General features: G+C 36.9%; 2 protein-coding genes across 2 annotated transcripts in view; one reads left to right on the top strand and one right to left on the bottom strand.

Moving 5' to 3' along the window:
* LOC122839317 (general transcription factor IIF subunit 2-like) overlaps nucleotides 1-20,661 on the bottom strand; it is a 56,148-nt gene that overhangs the window by 27,285 nt on the left and 8,202 nt on the right. The window lies entirely within an intron of this gene.
* Nucleotides 6,260-10,581, top strand: kctd4 (potassium channel tetramerization domain containing 4). The gene has a single exon (XM_044130773.1). It carries the CDS (start codon nucleotides 6,397-6,399, stop codon nucleotides 7,171-7,173), a length of 777 nt encoding a protein of 258 aa, XP_043986708.1. The 5' UTR covers nucleotides 6,260-6,396; the 3' UTR covers nucleotides 7,174-10,581.

The following is a 20,661-nucleotide window of genomic DNA, read 5'->3' as shown; positions in this document are numbered from 1 at the left end:
AAACACTAAAGGGACACAACCTTTCATTTTTATATCAATATATACATTTTCAGTGATATTTGCTGTCCTTTTTCCATTACCTGAACTGGGGACCAGTAACCTATGGATATTGGGCTCCACATCTCTCCAGTTCACTCTTATTTCCAGAGCAATGAGTGAAAATATCTGCAGAATATATTTTTGACTTTATTTATAACAGAGGTGGAAACACTTTGTGCCTTGGAGGCCAAAAATGTCAAGTTGAAAGTAGAACTTTTTGTATTTTTTCTTTTTAATTGTAATTATAATTTTACTTGTTCAATTATAACCTAAGCTCACAATACTTAAATACAATAAGAAAACCAGTCAGATTTCTCTAGACATGAGACTTATAAATCATTTTAGATTTGAAACTTAAAAAAAGTCCCGCAAGTTTTTCAGATAAAAAAAAACCAATAACAATATATATACTCATTTTTTTAAGTTGAAATTTTTTAGATAGTTTTTTGTCTTTTCAGAAACAAGAACAGAATATGGCAAACTCTTGTTTTATTTTGTGAAGTGTACTTTGAACGTTAGTAAACATCACTGGATGTTTGTTATCCCTTTTCCTATTAGAATAAATTAAATTCAAAGCAAAAACTAGAATGAATACTTTGTGTGTTAAAACAACAACAACAACAAAAAAAACAACCCAGTTGTTTTTTGGCAGTAAGTTAATGCTTTTTGGTGCCTGAAATGAAAGCCGTTTCAAAAACCTCCCACTTGTTAAGTCACATTCTACTGCGTCGTTACCCAGCAACCCCAGCCAAGCCCAGCCCCGTTACCTAGCAACCCAAACGGAACTCAAGAAGGTTTAGTAAGTTAGTTTTACTTTTGTATGCTTTGAACAATGGCCGGAAAAGACAAGTGTTTTGTTGTCAGAAACTACCGAGGGTTGTCAGGGCAACCATAGGCTGCCCGCTCCCCACCATGGAAGAGATTTACACTTTCAGGCTCTGCAAGAAAGTTATGGACATTTTAAATGACTCGTCCCACCCTGGCAATGGTCTCTTCCAGCTGCTGCCATCAGGCAAGAGACACAGAGCAATAAAAACCAGGACAAATCGCCTAAAAAACAGTTTTTACCCGATGGCAATCATGGCACTAAATTCAAAGGCATAAGAACTTCTACTCTTGACACAACTCTGTTAAAAATGTAAATTCTGGGGGCGTGCTCCGGTGGCATAGAGGTTAGCGCGCCCCACGTTTGGAGGCCTTCAGTCCTCGACGCGGCCATCGCGGGTTCGATTCCTGGACCCGACGACTTTTGCCGCATGTCTTCCCCCCTCTCCTTCCCCCCTTCCTGTCAGCCTACTATGATAAAAGGGACACTAGAGCCCACAAAAAGGACCCCCTGGTGGGGAAAAAAATAAATAAAAAATGTAAATTCTGTAAACTCTGACACCTCCAGGCGCTGCAACCATCTTCTGATGTCTATTTGTTTCTCGTTTTGTGCTGTTTGTTTCTTTATTTTTTTATCTATGTATATGTATATTGTGTGTTGTGTATATGTATATAACCTGCACTTTAACTCAAGTCAAGCACGGTCTCAATCTCGTTGTAATCTGTTGATGACAATAACAAATAAATCTTATCTTATATTCTTGTTGGATGCATCGGATGCGCGATTACAGTTGTGTAACAGGAATCTGTTATCAGGAATTTTACGTATGAGTCAACGTTGACTTGGGGGTCACGGAGAGCAGCATCTTATTTGGATTTAAAGAGACAAAAGGCCTTAAAACAACTCATTGTGAAAGAAGTTCAAAAAAGCAGAACTGAACAGAATAAAATCCCATTATACAAAAATAATTTTTGTGCAAAAAATGCAATGAACATGTTTTGTATAGGCCATAAAACTGTCTTAACCTATTCAAGGAGTGGTCACCTTTAGAAATCTGCATTAACGTCAAACTTTTGCACCTAGTTGTTGTTTTGAAAACACCCAAAGGGATGAAATTAATTATATTCTCATCCAGAGAAAATAACATTTTAGGTAAATAATTGTGTGGTCAACACCTGCTTGTTGTGAAATTGCTTTTCCTAAGCAGCATAATTCTTGAATTTGAGCAAATGAGACAAACTGCAAAGAGCACATAGATCCCCATAATAAATGAAGGACGAGATTGACAGCTCTGAGCTCATACAAGGCTCTATTAAAGTGGTTGCCATGCCAGCTCCACAGCAGTCAGTGACTCCATGTAAACCACAAGCTCTTAAAGCCCTGCTATGAATAATTCACTGCTGTTAACAGCAGAGGAGGATCCTCGCTAATAGCATTTTGGGAAACTTGATATCCAACAAGAACAACAACAACCAGGAAGAACTCGGAGTTAATCCCATTATTCCAGAAAACTGAAACACTAATCCTCCTGAATGAAACAGTTCTAATCAACAGGAGGAAGGAACCAGGTCTAGCCTCCCACAACCTGATCCTCGTTTGCAATTCCAATCGAGTGTTGTTGAGGATGACACAACTAATCACCCACCATTAGAAAATCACAGCGGAGATTCAAAGAGCCGTCTCTCTGGGAGCTCAAAGCTGTAACCTGGAGCAATTCATGCAGGACGTGTTTAAATTTAGCGCTTCTGCTCAAGTGAATCTCCAGTCTTTAATTTGTAACGGCAGCTCTGGGGGGCGAAAGTGGTTTCTAACCTGTTGAATCACAACTGTTACTCTGATTCACTCGATGTCTGGAGAAAGAAAATCCATAAATATTCCTTCATTTTGCTCTACCCAGGGCGAGGGGGTAATTTCCCAAGCTGTGCTGGATTTCAAATGAAAATTTAATGACTTACTTTTTGCTTTGATACAAGCGTCAGTTTCATGATCCTCGCCTCAAGCCACAAAGCTGCCAGTAAACTGAAAATTTCTTCATTTCTTTTACAGGAATATAAAAACAGAACAACATCGTTAAAAGCTTGGCCACCCTAGCAAATCATTTGAGAACCATGAATACTGGAGCTCCACAAACATATTTAACAGCAATCACCATGGTGATATCAATGTTTGGATGTCATATTTTAATCGCCATGCATGCAAACTCTGTTGATATGAAACATATGGCTCTCCACCCAGGGCAGCATGCAAATGGAGTTAACACATGTTCATGGGTGTTCACATAATCTAAATATTAAAATAGTGATATTATCATGTAATTAAAGTCATATTTTAAGGAAATTTCTAAAAGAAAATGTGCCAACAAGCTGCTGAAAAAGTAATAAATCCTGTAATTTGAGCAAACATGTCATTTTTTTAAACTCAAGGAAAATAAAGTAGCTTTTTTGTAAGTAATAAACTACAAACCGGTGTAGCATTTGTCTTTGGTGAAAAAACAGAAATAAGTTGGTTACAAAATGTCTGCACACTTCAAAACACTCAATTTTATCAAGTATTTTTAGTCTAGTTTCAAGTACATTATTGGTACATTTTAAATAAGACAAAACTGAGTAACAAGTAACTTTTCACCAAGAAATGTGAGCTTGTTTTAAGTAAAAAATTCCTTAAAATTTATTTTTTTAAATTACTAGTTCCACTGTCAGATTATTTCACTTATAACAAGAGAACTGGTATTTTTCCATCAATTCCACTTGTGGTAAGATTTATCATATTTCAAGTGTACTAAGATATTTGAACTAGAAACGAGACCAAAGTACAGGTGAGTATAGTCAGATTTTCTGCTTTTGCAGTGCACTGGAATATTTTTGCAGAACAGAGACATTTTTACAGTGAGATGGTAGCTTGATGAATCTTCAAAAAGTAAAATAACTCAGAGGTCAAATTCATATACCTCCACAACATGACTGCCATTTTTAACATGAGTAGCAGAAGCTCATCGTTAATAAACTACTAATATGTTTTGTTATAAAGCAAAAAAATATTGTTTTACAGACTAAAAATAGTTGGTTTCAACTGTGTATACTAATATAAAGCACTGTGATTTCTGCATTTCTAGCAACTTTGCTTATAACCATCATTAATATCTTAATTTTTTTTATTGAATTACTATCTAATCCTTCACTTAATGGAAAGAAAGAATAATTTTAAGAGCGATTATTGGTTAAAAATCACTAACTCACCGTGTGGCCACTGAAGCGTGAAATCGGTACACATTGGTTGTCAGTAAAGGAGTGGCTAATGATCAAAGATTCAGATTTTCTTTGGAAATAAACCCAAATGGTGCTGCAACACAAAGCATAATACTTTTTCACCTATGAAATGAAGCGCAGCCACTTTGCTAACACCAAAAACAACCTCCTGCAGGCTGCCCATGCATGTTTTTATGTTTTTGTCACAGATTTCCGCCAGTCGGAAACCAAGCCCGGCAAACGAGCCCACAGCGCTGCTGGACCCTCTGTGTGTTTTCTCATGTTTCATATGTAGTGTGAGTTTTTACAGTTGCACTGGGAGTCTGAAACACACAGATGAAATCACAGAGCGGAGACGTGAGGCGCTCGCAGCTAAAGGCCCGTCGTCTGCAGCTCTGTCAACAAGAAGCGACCAGCCAAAAGATGGACTGCCGCAACAGGCCCGGGAAGAAAAGGAAAGGAGAGGAAGGAAAGAAAGAAAGGAAAATCAAAGGAAAGGAGAAAAGGGGGGAAAATATTTGATTTTTGTTTAAGAAAACGTTTTATCAAAATTATTAGATGCACAATAAAAACACAGTTTATAAAGAAATATCACATCAAACTTGAAAAAGAAAAAAGAGGGTAGATAGATAGCAGTGACGTGCAGTGAGGTTCATAGCTGGTGAGGCACTGACTTAATCATAATCATATTTACAAATATAGACTCCATGCATGTTATTGTTTACATAAGAAAATTTCGCGCATGCGAACAAGCTGGAGGGCAAAAAGAATATTCTTCTACATATCTTGCATAGCTGCGCTGTCGCCGTATAGTAATTCCGTTAATTAAACTTGGACATGTAGGTATTATTAGTTTTATGCTATGCTCCATAGCAAAGGGAAAAAACGTTAAAGTACAACTCAAAACCACGTCTTTCTCGCTCTCTGTATAAGCGCAGCTACGCGCAGACTCGTTGCTATAGCAACTGACAACGAAACAAAAAACCCACTCAAATATTTCCTACACAAAGAGCAGAACATTCAGTCTATTGCAGTAGTATGGTTTTAGGCTTAATGTTTATTTTCAGCAATAAGTGATTGCTTTGGTACGAAGAGAAAATAAATACATCGCTGCACTTTACGGTATGGCTAGCTCGCCGTTACTGTCTCTTACTCTGCAGTTGTGGAGTCACAATGTCAGGGATCGTGAGCGCCCCCTGCCATGAGGCAAGAGAACTGCCCGCCTCACCTCGTATCTATTCCCCGTCGTTTCTGATCACTCCTCAGCTCATGAATCACGTTACACACACAGTTGATGACAAAAACCACTGTACATTATATACATATGCTAAATTATGGAAAATCAGCTCATATATTAAATGTTTTTTAGCCATTTTATTGGCGACATGCAGACAGGAGGAACGTGCTCTCAAAAAATAGCAGCCAGCACAGTTAGCCAGAGGCTGATCAATACCAGGTGAGGCTCAGCTCAAGCATTTGAATGGGAAAAGGCAAAAATTCAGCAATTTTGAAGGAAAAAATAATCAGAATTGGTTAAGCTAAGTGAAAAATAGGTACTTTATAGTACAAACAACAGGATGAAAATAGCAATATAAATTATTTTATCATTATATATTTTTGCATGATGACAGATGAGGCTCTGCCTCACCTGCCGTCACAGACAGATAGATCCTTTATTGATTTGTAGTTGGGACTGATCATATAAATCCATCTCCAGTTACTCTCTTTTACTTATGCAAGGTTTCAATCCCACTCCTGGCTTTCATGGCCAGAGAAACGTGCCGAGCCGAGCCACACCACGCCGGGCTGGCGTTCCCCTCAAACAGATTCAAGTTCACGTAGTAATGTGAGGTAAACAGATGGATTCAGCTGCAAGGAGGGAGATTTATATTCAGACTCACAAGAAGTCTGACACTTTCACACCTCAAACATTATAGAAGCCCCCTCTCCATCTGGTGAGCGGAGACTGTTTTTGTTTTCCTCTGCCCAAAAATATAATTTAGGACTGATGAAAAAAAGAAAGGAAGAAAGAAAGAGAGCTTCACACTTCTCTGTTATTTGTTCCCTGTTTCTCCTCCCTGAATGTGACGCCACCGCACTCCCACTCTTAAAGAGAGACGGAGGGAAGGAGGAGCGACACACGGAGCCACTCTGTTCTCAGCTCCTACTCCGCCACTCAGCGCTCTCCCATTCACCGCCGAACCGCGCCGCTCGGCAGCCGACAGCACCTTCCAGCCTGAGCGAAACCGCAGGAGCCGAGCCGGAGGGGGAGACGCCTGGCGGAGAATGGAATGGAACCTCAGAAGGATGGAGAGTGAACTGAAGCACATCAACCCGGACCTGCTGCAGCCCAGCAAGAGCTTCAAGAAGCCATCATCAGGCACCATCACCCTCAATGTCGGCGGCTTCCTGTACACCGCCCACCGGACCACACTGTCCAAACACCTTGGCTCCTTCCTGGAGGAGCTGGCCAATGGGAAGAAGGCGGTGCAGCACACCGACTCCATGGGCAACCCGTTCATCGACAGGGACGGCCCAGTGTTCCGCCACGTGCTCAACTACCTGCGAACCGGAGAGCTGCAGCTGCCTGACGACTTCCGGGAGGCGGGGCTCCTGCGGCGTGAGGCGGACTTCTACCGCCTGGGCGAACTGGTGGAGGCGGTGAGCGAGTGGGAGAACCAACGGGCCGCCCAGCGCGAACCTGCCTTCCTAGAGGTGACGGACAGCCACGAGAGGTCGCAGGGCCTGAAGGTGTACTGCAGCGACGCAGGCTTCATCGACAAGGTCAAAGGGCGGCTGGTGCAGATCTCCAAGAGCCGGCTCGATGGCTTCCCGGAGGAGTTTGTCGTGTCGTCGAACGTCATCCAGTTCCGCCACTTCATCAAATCGGAGCCGGGCTCGCGGCTCGTCCTGAAGGAGGACAGCACCTTCCTGTGCACGCTGGACTGCCTCAAACTGGAAACGGTGATGCTGGCGCTCAAGGCGGGCTTCAAGCTGGTCACTGCGCTAGACAGCAGCAAGGGCTCGGTAGTGGCAGCAGAGGCCCTGCACTTCGTCAAATAGGAAGGAGGCAGGGTAGGCAGGAAGGGGTTAACAGCCACCAGGTACTGTAGGTGTTGTTCTGTGTAACGTGGTAGAAGACTGACGGATTGAGTCGTATGTATTTACTGAACAGCAGGCATACGCTGCAAAAACACGATTTGAGTTTTTAATTTACTCCGAAGGGACGATGCACATTAATTAACATTTTGGTAAATGCGCCGAAATTAGCCAAAACGCTTTTTTCTATCTGTTGTCCCTGGAAAGTGAGTAACTGGTGTTGCTAAAAAGCAAAAGTTAAAATGACTTTATACAAATTTTGTCAATAAATATAAACAGTACACTGCAAAAACATAAAGTTAAAAAATTTTTTTTATGTACATCAATAATTTTGTAACTGGGCCAGAATTAGCCAAAACGCTAGTTTTTCCTAGAACGTCAGTAACTTGTCTAGCTGAAAACAAAAAATAACACAATTCATTGACAAAATTGTTCTAATTTTGTCAATGAATACAAACAAGACTCCGCATTAACAGAATTTTTTTTATTATTATTTATTTGTTAGGGAAACCTTACATTAATTAACATTTTTGTGAATGTGCCAGAATTAGCCAAGCCCATATTTTCCCTAGAAACTTAGTAATTATAGCTAATAATAAAGAAACGTTAAAATGGCTTGACACTAAATTTGTCAATAAATACAAACAATACATTGCAAAAACAGAAAATCGTAGTTTTTTTTACCTCCATTTTTTTTTAAATTTGTTAGAGACACTTTACATTAGTTAATGTTTGTTAATGCGGCTGAATTAGCCAAAATGCTATTTTTCATTTGTTGTCCCTGGACAATGAGTAATTTGTTAAATTAAAAACAAAGAAAGGTTGAAATTCATTTTGTCAATAAATACAAACAGTACACTACAAAAGTGTAATATATTACCAAGTATAATCTGCCAGTTGAACAAGTACTTTTTCATCAACATTAAAGAAATATTGCCTGAAAACAAGCTCATATTTCTATCTGTTTTTGCAGCGTAAATAAACTAACAAACACAGTCATTATTTAAAAAAAAAAGTATGTAAAGTAACTAAAACTACATTAATCCTTCATCTAGATGGCAAAACAACACATGGTGGGATTAGGAGAAAATACTTAATATTCAAAATGTTGACAGATCTGAGGTGTTATGAAATAAATTATAGGTAGTAAGAACTCTGACTGTCTGATTGACAACACATTAGTAACTACTTTTGTCTAGTTCTACTTCAAATATCTTAATTCACCTGAATTAAGACAAAACTAACTTACAAGTAACTTTTCAGCAACAAAAATAGGAGCTTATTTCAATCAATCAACTTTATTTTTGTACCGATAGATTTACAGTGGGATGCAGCACACACAAAAGAAATATAAATATAACATGATTAAATGTGTTCAAATACTTCAATAGGACCAGATAAAATAAGAATAATATAAAATCAAACTTTGGAAACTTCTGGCAACAAAAATAAAACTGGTTTTATTCTGTTTAGTTTTACATTCGGAGATTAATTATCTGCATCCAGATGTTTTAAGCCATTAATTCTTTAATATTGATGGAAGAAGTGATATTATAAATGAAAAAAGTTTCACTTGTAACATGGGAGAAATGTCTTGTAAGTGAAATAAACTGCCAGGGGAACTGGAATGTTTTCCATTAAAGTCTTATTAACTTTAATATCTTGCTGAAAAGTTACTTGTGATTGAGTATCGTCTTATTTTAAGAGTAGTAATTTGTTTTCACTAAAAACTAGACAAAAACAGTTGGTGGTATTTTATGTTTTTGCAGTGTACAGTCTGGTAACAGCTTCTTTTGATATGGTAATCTTAATTAAAACACTTTGGTTTTTAACTACGCACAATTTCAAACATAAATGTATAACATAATCCAGTTCATTTATTTGAAATAATTAAAAAGAAAAAAAAAACTACTGCTGTAAAATTTATCAATAAAGTAAAATTGGTAATTTACTTTTGAGACATAGATTTTAAGAAAAATATAATATTATCCCTTTTTTGTCATTCTGGTTTTTACACTATTAGGTCAACAAATTGATCTTAGTTGGTGAATTAGTGAGTCTCTCCAGGGTGATGCGATGGTTTTTTATGATTATTACAGATTAAAATGACTGGTTTTTCAGCATTTTTTCAAAAAGTTTACATTTATCAAGCTTTATTTTTTTGATCTTACCAAAAAAAAAAATAATAATTAATTGCTGCACATGACCTTCCCAAAAAAGACAGAGTTAATATTAAGACTGCAAATAAAATTTTCAAATTGAAATAGCAAAACAACAAATAAAAACATTTTCAGACGAGTTGTCAAATGCAAAAAGAATTAAATACTGGACATTAAAGGCAACATGAACACGGTATAATGAAATCTGACAGAATATCTCAAAATTATTTTTGAAATGAAGAAAAAGAGAGAAGAAATAGAGTTTTTGAGAAACTGTCAATCAGGAAGTTACATTTTGATTGGTCAAAATTCAGCTAAATTGCAGTGATTGGTCAGAAAAAGGAAATACAGAAAACATTAAGGAATTACATTTGTGGAAAAGTTGCAAATTGTGAAAATTGCAAGTCTGTGCAAAGTTTGCAAATTATTAATTGCATTTTCATTAATAGTTGATAGAGCAGCTTCCTGGAGGAACTGATTGGTCCGACTTTCTATTCTGATACTCCAATCAGAGTCATGGCTTCTGCTCCACTCCATGTTTTCATGGCGGGAAATATTTCCAAAATCCAAATCTGTCTTACTTGCAAGAGTTCATAAGTGTTTAATCATCAACAGGTGGGGGAGGGTAACTTTTAAGCCAGGAGAAAACGGCTCTGGCATCTCATTAGAAAGACTTTAAAACGGTGTGAAGACATTGAAACTTGTAACCAGCCCATCCATCCTGCACAGAGGTGGCTTATAAACAAAGTTTACAGCATTTCAATATAAAAAATTTGCACTCTCCATTTCCACAACTCAAAATAATCCGGATAATCCGTCCTGAACAGCTTTGGATCCGTTTCAGCTTGCAAAAGCCTTCACAACCAGCCGTGATGTGCACTGTTGTGCCATTCAGCTTTTATAACGGCCTCTGTGTGAGCGGCGTGTGTGAAAGTGTGTGTGCGTGTGTGTGTGCTTCGCTGGTGTAATAGCTTGTGTTCAGTTTATTAGCTTCTCTGGAGCCTGAAGGTAGAAGACAAAGCACAGAATAAAATAAAACTTCACCAAAATGTTTAAGTGCAAAGAACTGTGATGATCGTAAGGGCTTTGAATGCAGCATGATGCATGTGCACTGAATAATCTGCGTGGTTGTGGCGCTGTGAGCCTCTGTGAAAGCCACTTGTCACAACTATGACTTTTAAATGTGAATATTTTACAAATAAAAATAATTATCTCCAACTGTTGCTTCGACTGTCTCTGCAAAACCCAGTGCACAGTTTGTGATGTCAGAATGTAACAAGGCTGCTTTTTGTGACAAAACCGACCTACAGCTGGAGCCATCTGAAGAGCAACATTGTTGATCCATTTACACAACAAAATTACTAGACAGTAAATTTAAGTGAATACATGCGCTCTAAACGATCTGCAAACGGTAAATATTAAAGACAGAGTCTGGTTTACTATTGATTTCAGCCAGGGCAGCTCTTAAGACCCTCTCTTATTGACTCTTTGCAATATATCACTCAATCATTCGAGGCGCCATGATGGCCGTCGGAAATGAGGATCGGCAGTATTGAACAAAGCAACTGTTGCCAGTTTATTTGTGGCTTCTACTTGTTAGCGTCGAGCTAATTTGTCTATGAACGTAACACACCTGGTTGGGGCTCATAGACGGCGATGTTTACAGAAGCTTGAAACAGCTAGCATAGAAACCTACCAGTACCTCCTCCCTCCTGAGGTGTTGTTCAAATTACCGACTTTGTCTGAATTCACATCACATGATTTATGTCACTGTCATAAACAGCGTTTCCGCTTAAATAGTATCAGCCTTAAAAACGTACAAAAGACGAGATGCTAACCAGTTGTTTTTTTTCATACATGCTAGGCTACACGACGGTGGGACACTGTTTCCATAGTTACTAACGGTTAGATGCGTACCTTCGCCATAATACAATATGTCATATCTTTCTAATCATACTTATTTATAAAGTATATTAACGTTAATCTTCTTACCTTGTAAAAAGTGTTGCTGTAAATCCGCGGTTACACCGAGGGCTGCCAGTCACTATGCTTGACGGCTGCTATCCATCTCCATCTGTTTTTACTTTTTACCGTCTGTTCAAAATAGATAAACAATAATATTGTTTCGAGACCATTTTTTCAAGTACCGGTAATATGTAGATGGTGGTATAAAATAATGGAAGTTTTCTCTCTCAAAGACAAATAGACGAAAGGGAGTTACAACTACATTTAATTTTCCGTATGGGATCAATTAAATGTTTTGGAATTTGAAGTAAAATTCTATTTATACTGAATTTTTCACAGATATCACAAAGTGCTTCACAGATCATGTAGAAAAAGCACATCAAATTCAGATCATCCAAATATTTTACTCAAGTTAGAGTAAAACTAGTTCAATATATGTTTACTCAAGTAAAAGTAAAAGAGTATTTTGTTATAAAAAAAAGTGACTTAAGTATTGAGTAACTGATCAAAGCATCAATCATTTAATATTTAAATTACATCATCAGACAGACCAAAAAAATAAAATGATGTAGAAATGTTGGTAGTTTTAAGGGCTAAAATGAAAATAATTCATAAAAATAACAATTGAAAATCAGGCAAAAAAAACAACAACCCCAAAACAAATCAATTTCTTTCAGTATAAATTAACAAAAACTGCAGTTATATTCTGGTGATTTTTCAGTAAAAACATGCCTGTTCATCATCCAGAAAAGTTATTCACTGTGTGTAGAAAATCCAGAAAAAAAGTGTTGTAAAAATTCTCTTAAGCCAATTTTCACAAAAAGTTTCTCAAGTAAATGTTGCTAGTTAATACAGCAGTCGTCTTTATTTCTCTTTCAATGTCACATTAACGTCAGCCTTAAAGTTTTATTTCCACCTTCCCCTGCAGTAAGCTGGCTGTCATCAGGAAAGCGCCTCCTTTAAACGCAAGCGGATCTTGTGAACATGTTTGGCATTTCTAAAGTGGGCCAGTCTGTGAGATAAATGCTGCCCTTTTCCCTCAAGGAGGATTTCTTTTTATATCTGCACAGCACCCCGATGTGTGTCATCATCAGTGAAAGTAGCTAAACTAATATCAAGTGGTGAAGCTGAGATTAAATCCAATTTTAATGTTATTATTAACCAAAAATTTAGCTTTAACTTAACCTGATGCTTATACTTATGTTGTATCTGCAACGATTTGAATCTGGGGTTCAGTTGCTGGTTTACTGTTGAACTCTCCAAGACTATGGGGGGAGAAGAGCACTGATTCATCACCAGAAGGATAATCTGGCATGAAAGACTGTACACAGAAAACTAAAAAAGAAAAAAAACGTAAAAATCCAAAACAAACAAACAAATAAAACAAACAAACCACCTAACCATTTTTGGGTAATAACTTAATATTTTGTTGTTGTCTGGAAAGCAAGCCATTTCAAAAAGCTCCCAATTGTTAAGTCACAATCCATAGGCACTATGCCGTTACCTAGCAACCCCGGCCCAGTCCAGCTCTGTTACCTAGCAACCTAAGCGCAACTCTAAACTGCACTGCCAAAACACAAAATCTTACCAAGTACTTCTGGTCCATTTTATATAGCAAATATCTTAGTGCAGTTGAAATAAGACAAACTAACTTAAAAGTAACTTTTTAGCATGTTAACTTTTTGTTGTAAGTCAATAATTCATCAATATTGACGAAAAAGTACTAGCTACATTGGCAGATTATTGCACTTATTACATTTTTCCCATGTTATAAATGCAATAATCTGACAATGGAACTAGTACTTTTTCATCAATACTGCTAAATTATTGACTTAAGATAAGCTTCTTGCTACATCAGTTTTGTCTTATTTCAAATGTATTAAGATATTATCATTAGAAACTGGACCAGAAATACTTGGTAACATTTTGTTTTTTACGTGCTAGAGTTCTGCTTGGGTTGCTAGGTAAAACGGCTGGGCTGGGGTTGCCAGGTAACGGCCCAAAGCCTATGGAATGTGATTTAACAAGTGGGAGGTTTTTGAAACGGCTCATTTTTCAGACGATAAACATTAACTTGTCGCCAAAAAACTGCTAGGTGTTTTTTTTATGCGCTTGCCCTGTTTTTAAAAGCTGAACAAACACAAATGGAAGTATGACAATCTTGCACACAGTGAATTTTCCATAAAATGTCATCTGTAAAGATGTTGGTTGTGACACTTTGGAAAAAAAAGTTCAGCAGGTTTGAATACTTTTGCCTTGCACTCTTTTACCAGTGGTTGGTATATTTAAAGTCCAGTAAGATGTAAAACCACACAGGACAGTGAGTCAGAGCAGCAGTAAAGCACTTGGGAATATTTAACAACATTAAGCATCTCTATTTCCCACGTTACCATGGTTACATGTCAATTAAGAGCAAGGCCACCAATGGAAAAGGTTTGGCTTTGGCGCCCTGACTGACTAAACACTTTAACCAAAACATTTGCAGTTGAAAGCAAAGGCATAATGCCAACGCCTTTAACAGTTTCTCATTTAAAAGGATGAAAAAAACTAAGTTTAGTCAGTTTAAGTAAAAAAAAAAAAAAAAAGGATCTTAAAAATAAAAATAGAAAAAGGTTCATCCAACAGAAGCTCCAACCATTATTTATTTATAGATATTTACAGAACAGAGAGCAGCGATAACAACCGCTTTCAGCTGGTTACATAAAAAACCTCATGACAACTAAATGTCATTGTGTAAAATTCAAATAACTCAATTTTAAACACTCAACATACCCAGTGAACAGCACGACCTCAATACCAACTTTATTAAAAAAACACACTATGCTCTAAAGAAGTATTTGCTCCCTTACAATGCAGGTTCAGTTTGCTCTAAAATCAGTTTTAGATTGAACTGATTTAAAGGAAAAACACAAAATAACGGCAAAAATGCTGGTTTAAAATGATAATTTATTGAAAAAGAAAAACTATCCAAATCCAACTTACTTCGAAAAATAATTCCCTCTAAGCCAGGGGTGTCCAAACTTTTTGCAAAAAAACCACAAAGTTTAAATGACTAAGGCAGCCATATTGTTTTTCCAACTAATTTTGCTTTTAATTTTTTTAAACAATTCAATAATAAATTAATTGAATATTTTAATCAAGCAAATGTTTTCTTTTTTGTCTTAATAAAAAGCAGACATTTGAGTAATTTTTTCCTTCAGTTTATTTACTAGAAAATCTTTTAGCTTTCATTTTTCTCAGCAACCAAAATGTGAGCTTTCTTCCAATTTAATTTAATGCATTTGATTAGGACAGTGCACATTAGTGAACATTTAACACAATTAGCACAACAGCACAATAGCTAAATTTCATTATTTGTACTTAGACAAAGGATAACAAAAACCCTCCTACTAACCAAGTTTAATAGAAGAATTAATTTGCTTTACTGGATGTTTATAGCCCTACTTATAGTTAAAATTAAAAGTAAACATGGTTAGTAAAAGAAAAATACTTTAACACTTTCTGTTATGGAAGAATTAAATATGTCAGTGCAAATCTCATGCTATAATAATAATAATACTACTAATAATAAAGCATAAATAAGGCCAGATTTGTAGTCAAATTGTTCAAAGGGCCACAATTGGCCCCTGGGTCATACTTTGGACACCCTCGCTCTAAAGTTTTAGTTATTGAGTGTTCTCAACTCTTCCAGAAAGCTCGCAGGACATCAGTAGACTTTAAATTGTTCAAATGTTCTGCAGCAAAGCACTCTGGGTACAGATTAAATGTAACTTGCTGCGCCACATCACAGGTGGAGAGGAAATGGAGCTTCTGCAGCCATTTCAAAATAAGAGCATGATTATAATTTAGTTGAATTCTTAACAGTCAACGAAAAAAACTTCAACAATTAAACTGAACTTAACTTCCGTTAGAAAGCTAAAACACTAAATGGAAAATTGCATTGCTGTTTGCACATTGCTGATGAACCTGGTAAAGCTGAACAAAAAAAGTGAATAACTGAAGGGCAGTTATATTTTAGATAAGGCGAGTTTTATTGGGTTAGATTTTCTCCTTAAATAATTGAAAATATCATCAGCTGCATTTTCATAATTACACTGCAAAAACAAAATTTTACCAGAAAATCTAGTTCCTACTACAAATATCTTAGTAAACTTGAAATAAGACAAACCAACATAAAATTATCGTTTTGGGAAGATGCTTATGAAACAGTACTACTTTGATTGGCAAATAAATTAAGTTATAAAATGGAAAATGTCTTGTTATAAGTGATATAATCTGAGCAATTAGTACTTTTTCATCAATATGAAGGTATTATTTACTTAAAACAATCCTTGGTATCTTGCTGAAAAGTTACTTGCAAATTTTTTTGTCTTATTTCAAATATACTAAGATGTTTGCACTAGAAACTAGATAAAATTACTTTGTAAGATTTTGGGGTTTTTATTGTGTAATTTGAAAAATTAGTACGTATGAAATAAGACAAGGCTAACTTATAAGTAACTCTTTAGCAAGAAATAAGTCAATATCTAAATATTGATTTCAATACTAGTTCCATTTGCAGATTATTTCACCTATAACAAGGGGAAAATGTTGTTTTATAGGTGATATAATGTGCCAATTTTTACGTTTTAAATCAATATAAAGACATAAAACAAGCCTTTATATCTTGCTAAAACATTACTTGTAAGATATTTTCATATTATTTCAAAGGTACTAACATGTTTTAACTAGAAACTAGTTAAAATTACTTGGTAAGATTTTGTGTTTTTCTCTGACATTTTAACTTTTTTATGATTTAAAACAGTAAAGTGAAAATGAATGCATGAAAATCTGTCTCTGTGTGTATATTAGAGTAGAGAAAAAGCTCCTGCTGAATATTTGTTGACTAAAAGCTGCAGCTCTGTGCCACGTCTGCGCCACAGCAAATGAGGAAAACAAGTCTAGTCTGGCTTATTCTCAAACAATGTGTAGCAAGGATGTGTCATGATCCATTTATGGAAGGCCTGTGGGAGTGAAAACCTTTAAATTTATTTTTCCCCGAGCTTTGAAAAGGACTAATCTCCTTTCCTCCACTTGAAGGAGAAAAAAGACCCTTTATGAAAGAAGTTACATTTCTTCTCGCTGCCTATTTGAACTTTTTAATTGCAGAGCTTATCCCTGTGGGGAGCAGAAATCCGCTGGCTTAAAATGAACAGCATCCCTCATTTTTACCACCAACCGTGCTTTCTCTGAAACCAGCTCTGTCCTTTATGACTCCCACTTTCATCAGGTGAAACAAATGCACAATTCACTCTGCGATAACAGCGACAAAGCAAAACGCTCGCAAAAAACATCAAGATCTGAAAAAAGATAAAAGCCCCTGGCGGGAAACTGTCACCAACATCCGACCTGTTGAATGTTTTATGACAGTGACTGAGTTCCTTATTAGCAGCACCTCATCGGAGGCAGTCAAACGGGCTGATAAGGGCAGCACAAACCCACGCCGCACTCGACAATCCTGCTCCGATCTTTCCACCTGTTGCCAGGCAAACGGCTCGTCCGTATCGCGTGGCTTCAGCGGCGTGGCATCGCTGAGCCAGAAAATGACTAAGAGCGCCCCGATTCTCATCTGTCGGCTCCAAAAAAGCAGCAGCTCTGACGGAGGAGCAGAGGTGAGATGATGAAGATGAGGGGGAAGAAATGCCAGGCTGCTAACTTTAACTTTGAGGATCAGACATCAAAAAGTGACAAATTAAAGTCTTTAAAAAAAGTAAAAAGAAGCCAAAATTAAAAACTATATAAACATGGATGGATGATATGGCTTAGGAATTAAACACTTGATCTTTTTCTTACCAGATCAAATATTATTTTTCTAAAAAAATACGATATTTTTAAAAAGTGGCTTTTATTTCAATCATCCTTTTTTAAAAGAGGTGGTAATATGCATTTTCCTTTCATAAAGTGCCATTTTATAACACAATCAAGTAACAATGCCGACTTCAGTTATAAAAATTTAGTCATATTTCCAATATATTGTAATTTAACACCTTTAAATTGAGTATCTGTCTCTTTAAGAAGCTCCTGCTTTTTCTGAAACTCCGCCTTCAGGGAGTCATCACATCACCATTCTCTATTCACCCTTTAGCAACTTTTCTCAATCAATTTTTAAACTGAGAATTTAATGAGCTCAGCAGTTCCACCAGGTGTTTGCTAATTGCTGCTGGCTAGTCTGCAAGAATTTCTAACGTTATGGTCTGATGTGAGCGGTTCAGTGTGTGAGGTTTTTTCTTTGAAATAGATTTGTATAATAATTTCAAAGTCCTGCTACTGATGATAATTTGATGCTGATGTGTTTAAAGATTAAATATTTATCTATAAAATAGATGTGAAACTATAAATTTACAATAAGCTCAACATTCCTCAGTTTAATTTTTTATTTGTCATGTTTTCATAAAATTAACACTTCATGCTTTATTCATGTAATATTATGACTTTTTTCTCATAAAAAACCCCCCAAAACCTTTAGCTTGGTTCTAATATTTCATCACAGAGTTATGCCAAAGTTAAACTCCAAGTAAATAGAATCTGTAAAACTTGCTTGTCGAACAAGATGGCTTCCTTGGACGTGCTGAAATATGAAAACTCAAGGAGTGCAGTGGTGCAAAAACCCTCCCAATTTTCCAAAAATTAAATCTTCAAAACCCAAAAATTGATTTATCACCCAGCCTTAATGACTAGAATAAAAAAAAGAATAAAAATAGAGAAGAGGAGAACAAAAGACAAAGAAGGAGGTTTGAAAATAGAAACTTAAAGAGCAATGGCAGAACAACGAGGGCGTAAAAACAAACCAACCTAAACCTTCCTGCTGGATGTTGACCCAGAGGAAACAGAAATGTAAAGGCTGCAGCCGACAAGTGTGTGTGTAGGCACATGTGTAAAAGTGTGTGTTGCTCCCGCTCTCTAGAGTCGGAGCTGAAATTACAGGCTTTGCAGAGACATTGACATTTGAAAACCATCATTTGTGCTTTGAATCATATAAGAGATAAAAATAGTTGAAGACCGACACCAGAACTCACTGAGTTTGGAACAGCACACCGAGAGAGCAGGAACCAACCTGCTACTGTCTAATTGAACAGGAGGAAAAGAGAGACATTAAGGAAGTTGACAATTATACAACCATACGTCTCTGAAAAGTAGCAGTAGAGCCTACTGCACAACCAACAAGAACGTAGCAAGTGGTGTCAGAATGGTAAGTCAACAGCAAAACACTTGTTTTGTCCAGCAGACATCATACAGCGCACACAAAAATAAAACCTGCTGTACAAATGTGCTGGAGTTCCATTTGGGTTGCTAGGTAACAGGGCTGGGCTCTGCTGGGGTTGCTAGGTAACGGCGCAGTGCCTGTGGAATGTGGCTCGACCGTAAAGAGGATTTACAAATGGTTTGTTTTCCAGAAGAACATGAACCTCCTCAAATAAAGCTTATTATTAAAAATATATCATAAAGCCGAGGATGTCACTTTCTTCCCAAAAATCAAAACTTCAAATAAGGGAAAGAATCAAAACTCAACCGACTCTTTTGCAACTTCACAGAAAATATAATATCTGTCAGATGTTTTTGTAACAACTTTTGTCATTAAAAGCCTTCATAGCCTCTGACAAGGTTGCATCTCGTTACTAATGGCAACGCAGCCGCACATTTCCCCCACCGCCACCCAGGCTGCCACGTGTCTGCTGTGTGGGAGCGCGGCAGAAGTTGGATAAAGCTTTATTTCAGGAAGCAGAGCAGGAGATGAATTTTTCTCCACCTAAATATTGTTTTTATTTTAGTTTATGTGATCACAAACAAGCATTCAGCAAATCAATTCATTTAATAAATACGCAAACAAGACAACTGTGAGGTATTTCTATGTGGGAAAGTTTTCCAGTTCATGTTATTTTTTTTCTTCCTTCAGATCTGGACTTGTGAAATGTCTGATTTGGTTTTCTGAAGGTTTCATGTTGTGAGTTCAGTGAGCCTCCATATGCTTCCTTCACACGGACGCTCTGGGGGAAGGTTACATGCTCTACTTTCTCACAACAGGATGCGTCGCACTGAAAAGCTTTTAGGCAGCAATTTCACACATTTCAGCTCTATAGTAACACAGTTGCTCTTGGCTTCAATCTAAATACTTCATTCAAGAAGAAAATGTTAAAAATCCTCATATTTTTTCTGAATATTTTTCATCTAGGAAAAAGGATTTTTGAATTGAAAATGTTACTTATTTTGAGGCTATATAGTTTTTCCATTAATTAATTACATGTGATTAATTAATTTCAAACCCTGCAAATGAGCTTGATTAAAAATATTAATTGATCCACAACCAGTGCATATCATCTGCAACATTGGAGAGGTTTTTGAAATGGCTTATTTTCGGGACACCAGTGAAAAAACAAAAACAGCTTTATGGGGTTTTTTTTTTAATAAGCTTTGGCTTTTTTTAGAAGCAGTAGAAACCCAAATGGAAGTATAAAAACATGCAAAATTGGCCTAATCTAAATGAAAAGTATTCATTAATTGTTAAAACCCAGGCAGCTGTTTGCATGGACAGTAAATGAAGCTGTAATTTCACTAATCTCTGTAGTTTGTTGCTCATTCCCACAGTGGAGATGCTGGTTTGAACATGAAACGGATAAATGAAGCAGAAATGTAAGCAAAAAAAAAAAAAAAAAGAATTACCACAAAAATGATTTCATTGGATTCCACTGGTGTCGTAAGAGCAACGAACTGCAGCAGGAGCGCGCAGTCAGCTCTCACCAGCTCTGACAGCGAGATGCCCAAGAGGTTTGAGCAGGAAGTGAAGCCTCCCTGTGGCGCAGCAGAGACAGAACCGAGCCTGAAATGTGCCAACAGCACAAAATATGGACCAGGCTTTAAATTCACCCACCAGCACCCGAAACAACAAAACCCAACCACAAGAAAGCTGTAAGGTTCCAACAACTTAAATATCTTTTGATAGGGCTGGAGAATAAATCAATAATATACATCATGATAGACATGTGATCAATAGATGATATTTAATATATTCTCTGTCCCAGAGTGACAGGAATGCGTCAGTCGGAGCTGATTCAAAACGCCGTCACTGTTTGAGTGTTTTAGATGTATCCAGTAATGAATCAGCATGTGAAAGGCCATTTACCTGGCTGCACAAATATTTAGTAAAACCTTTTACAGAAATTATATTTTAACTTGCAGAAATGCTCATCGACCAAAATGGAGTTTTACAAAAGTCCAACACGCTGTCCAAATGTTTTACTTTACCAAAACATTTGGTAATCTGAACCAAAATTAATCAAATTAAACAAAAATT

The sequence above is a fragment of the Gambusia affinis genome, linkage group LG11 (genome assembly GCF_019740435.1).
Source record: "Gambusia affinis linkage group LG11, SWU_Gaff_1.0, whole genome shotgun sequence".
Classification (NCBI taxonomy): domain Eukaryota; kingdom Metazoa; phylum Chordata; class Actinopteri; order Cyprinodontiformes; family Poeciliidae; genus Gambusia; species Gambusia affinis.
This window is presented reverse-complemented; position numbering and strand designations above follow the sequence as displayed.

Coding starts and splice junctions, on each gene's coding strand:
- kctd4 (XM_044130773.1), top strand. CDS start 6,397: ATGGAATGGAACCTCAGAAGGATGGAGAGTGAACTGAAGCACATCAAC.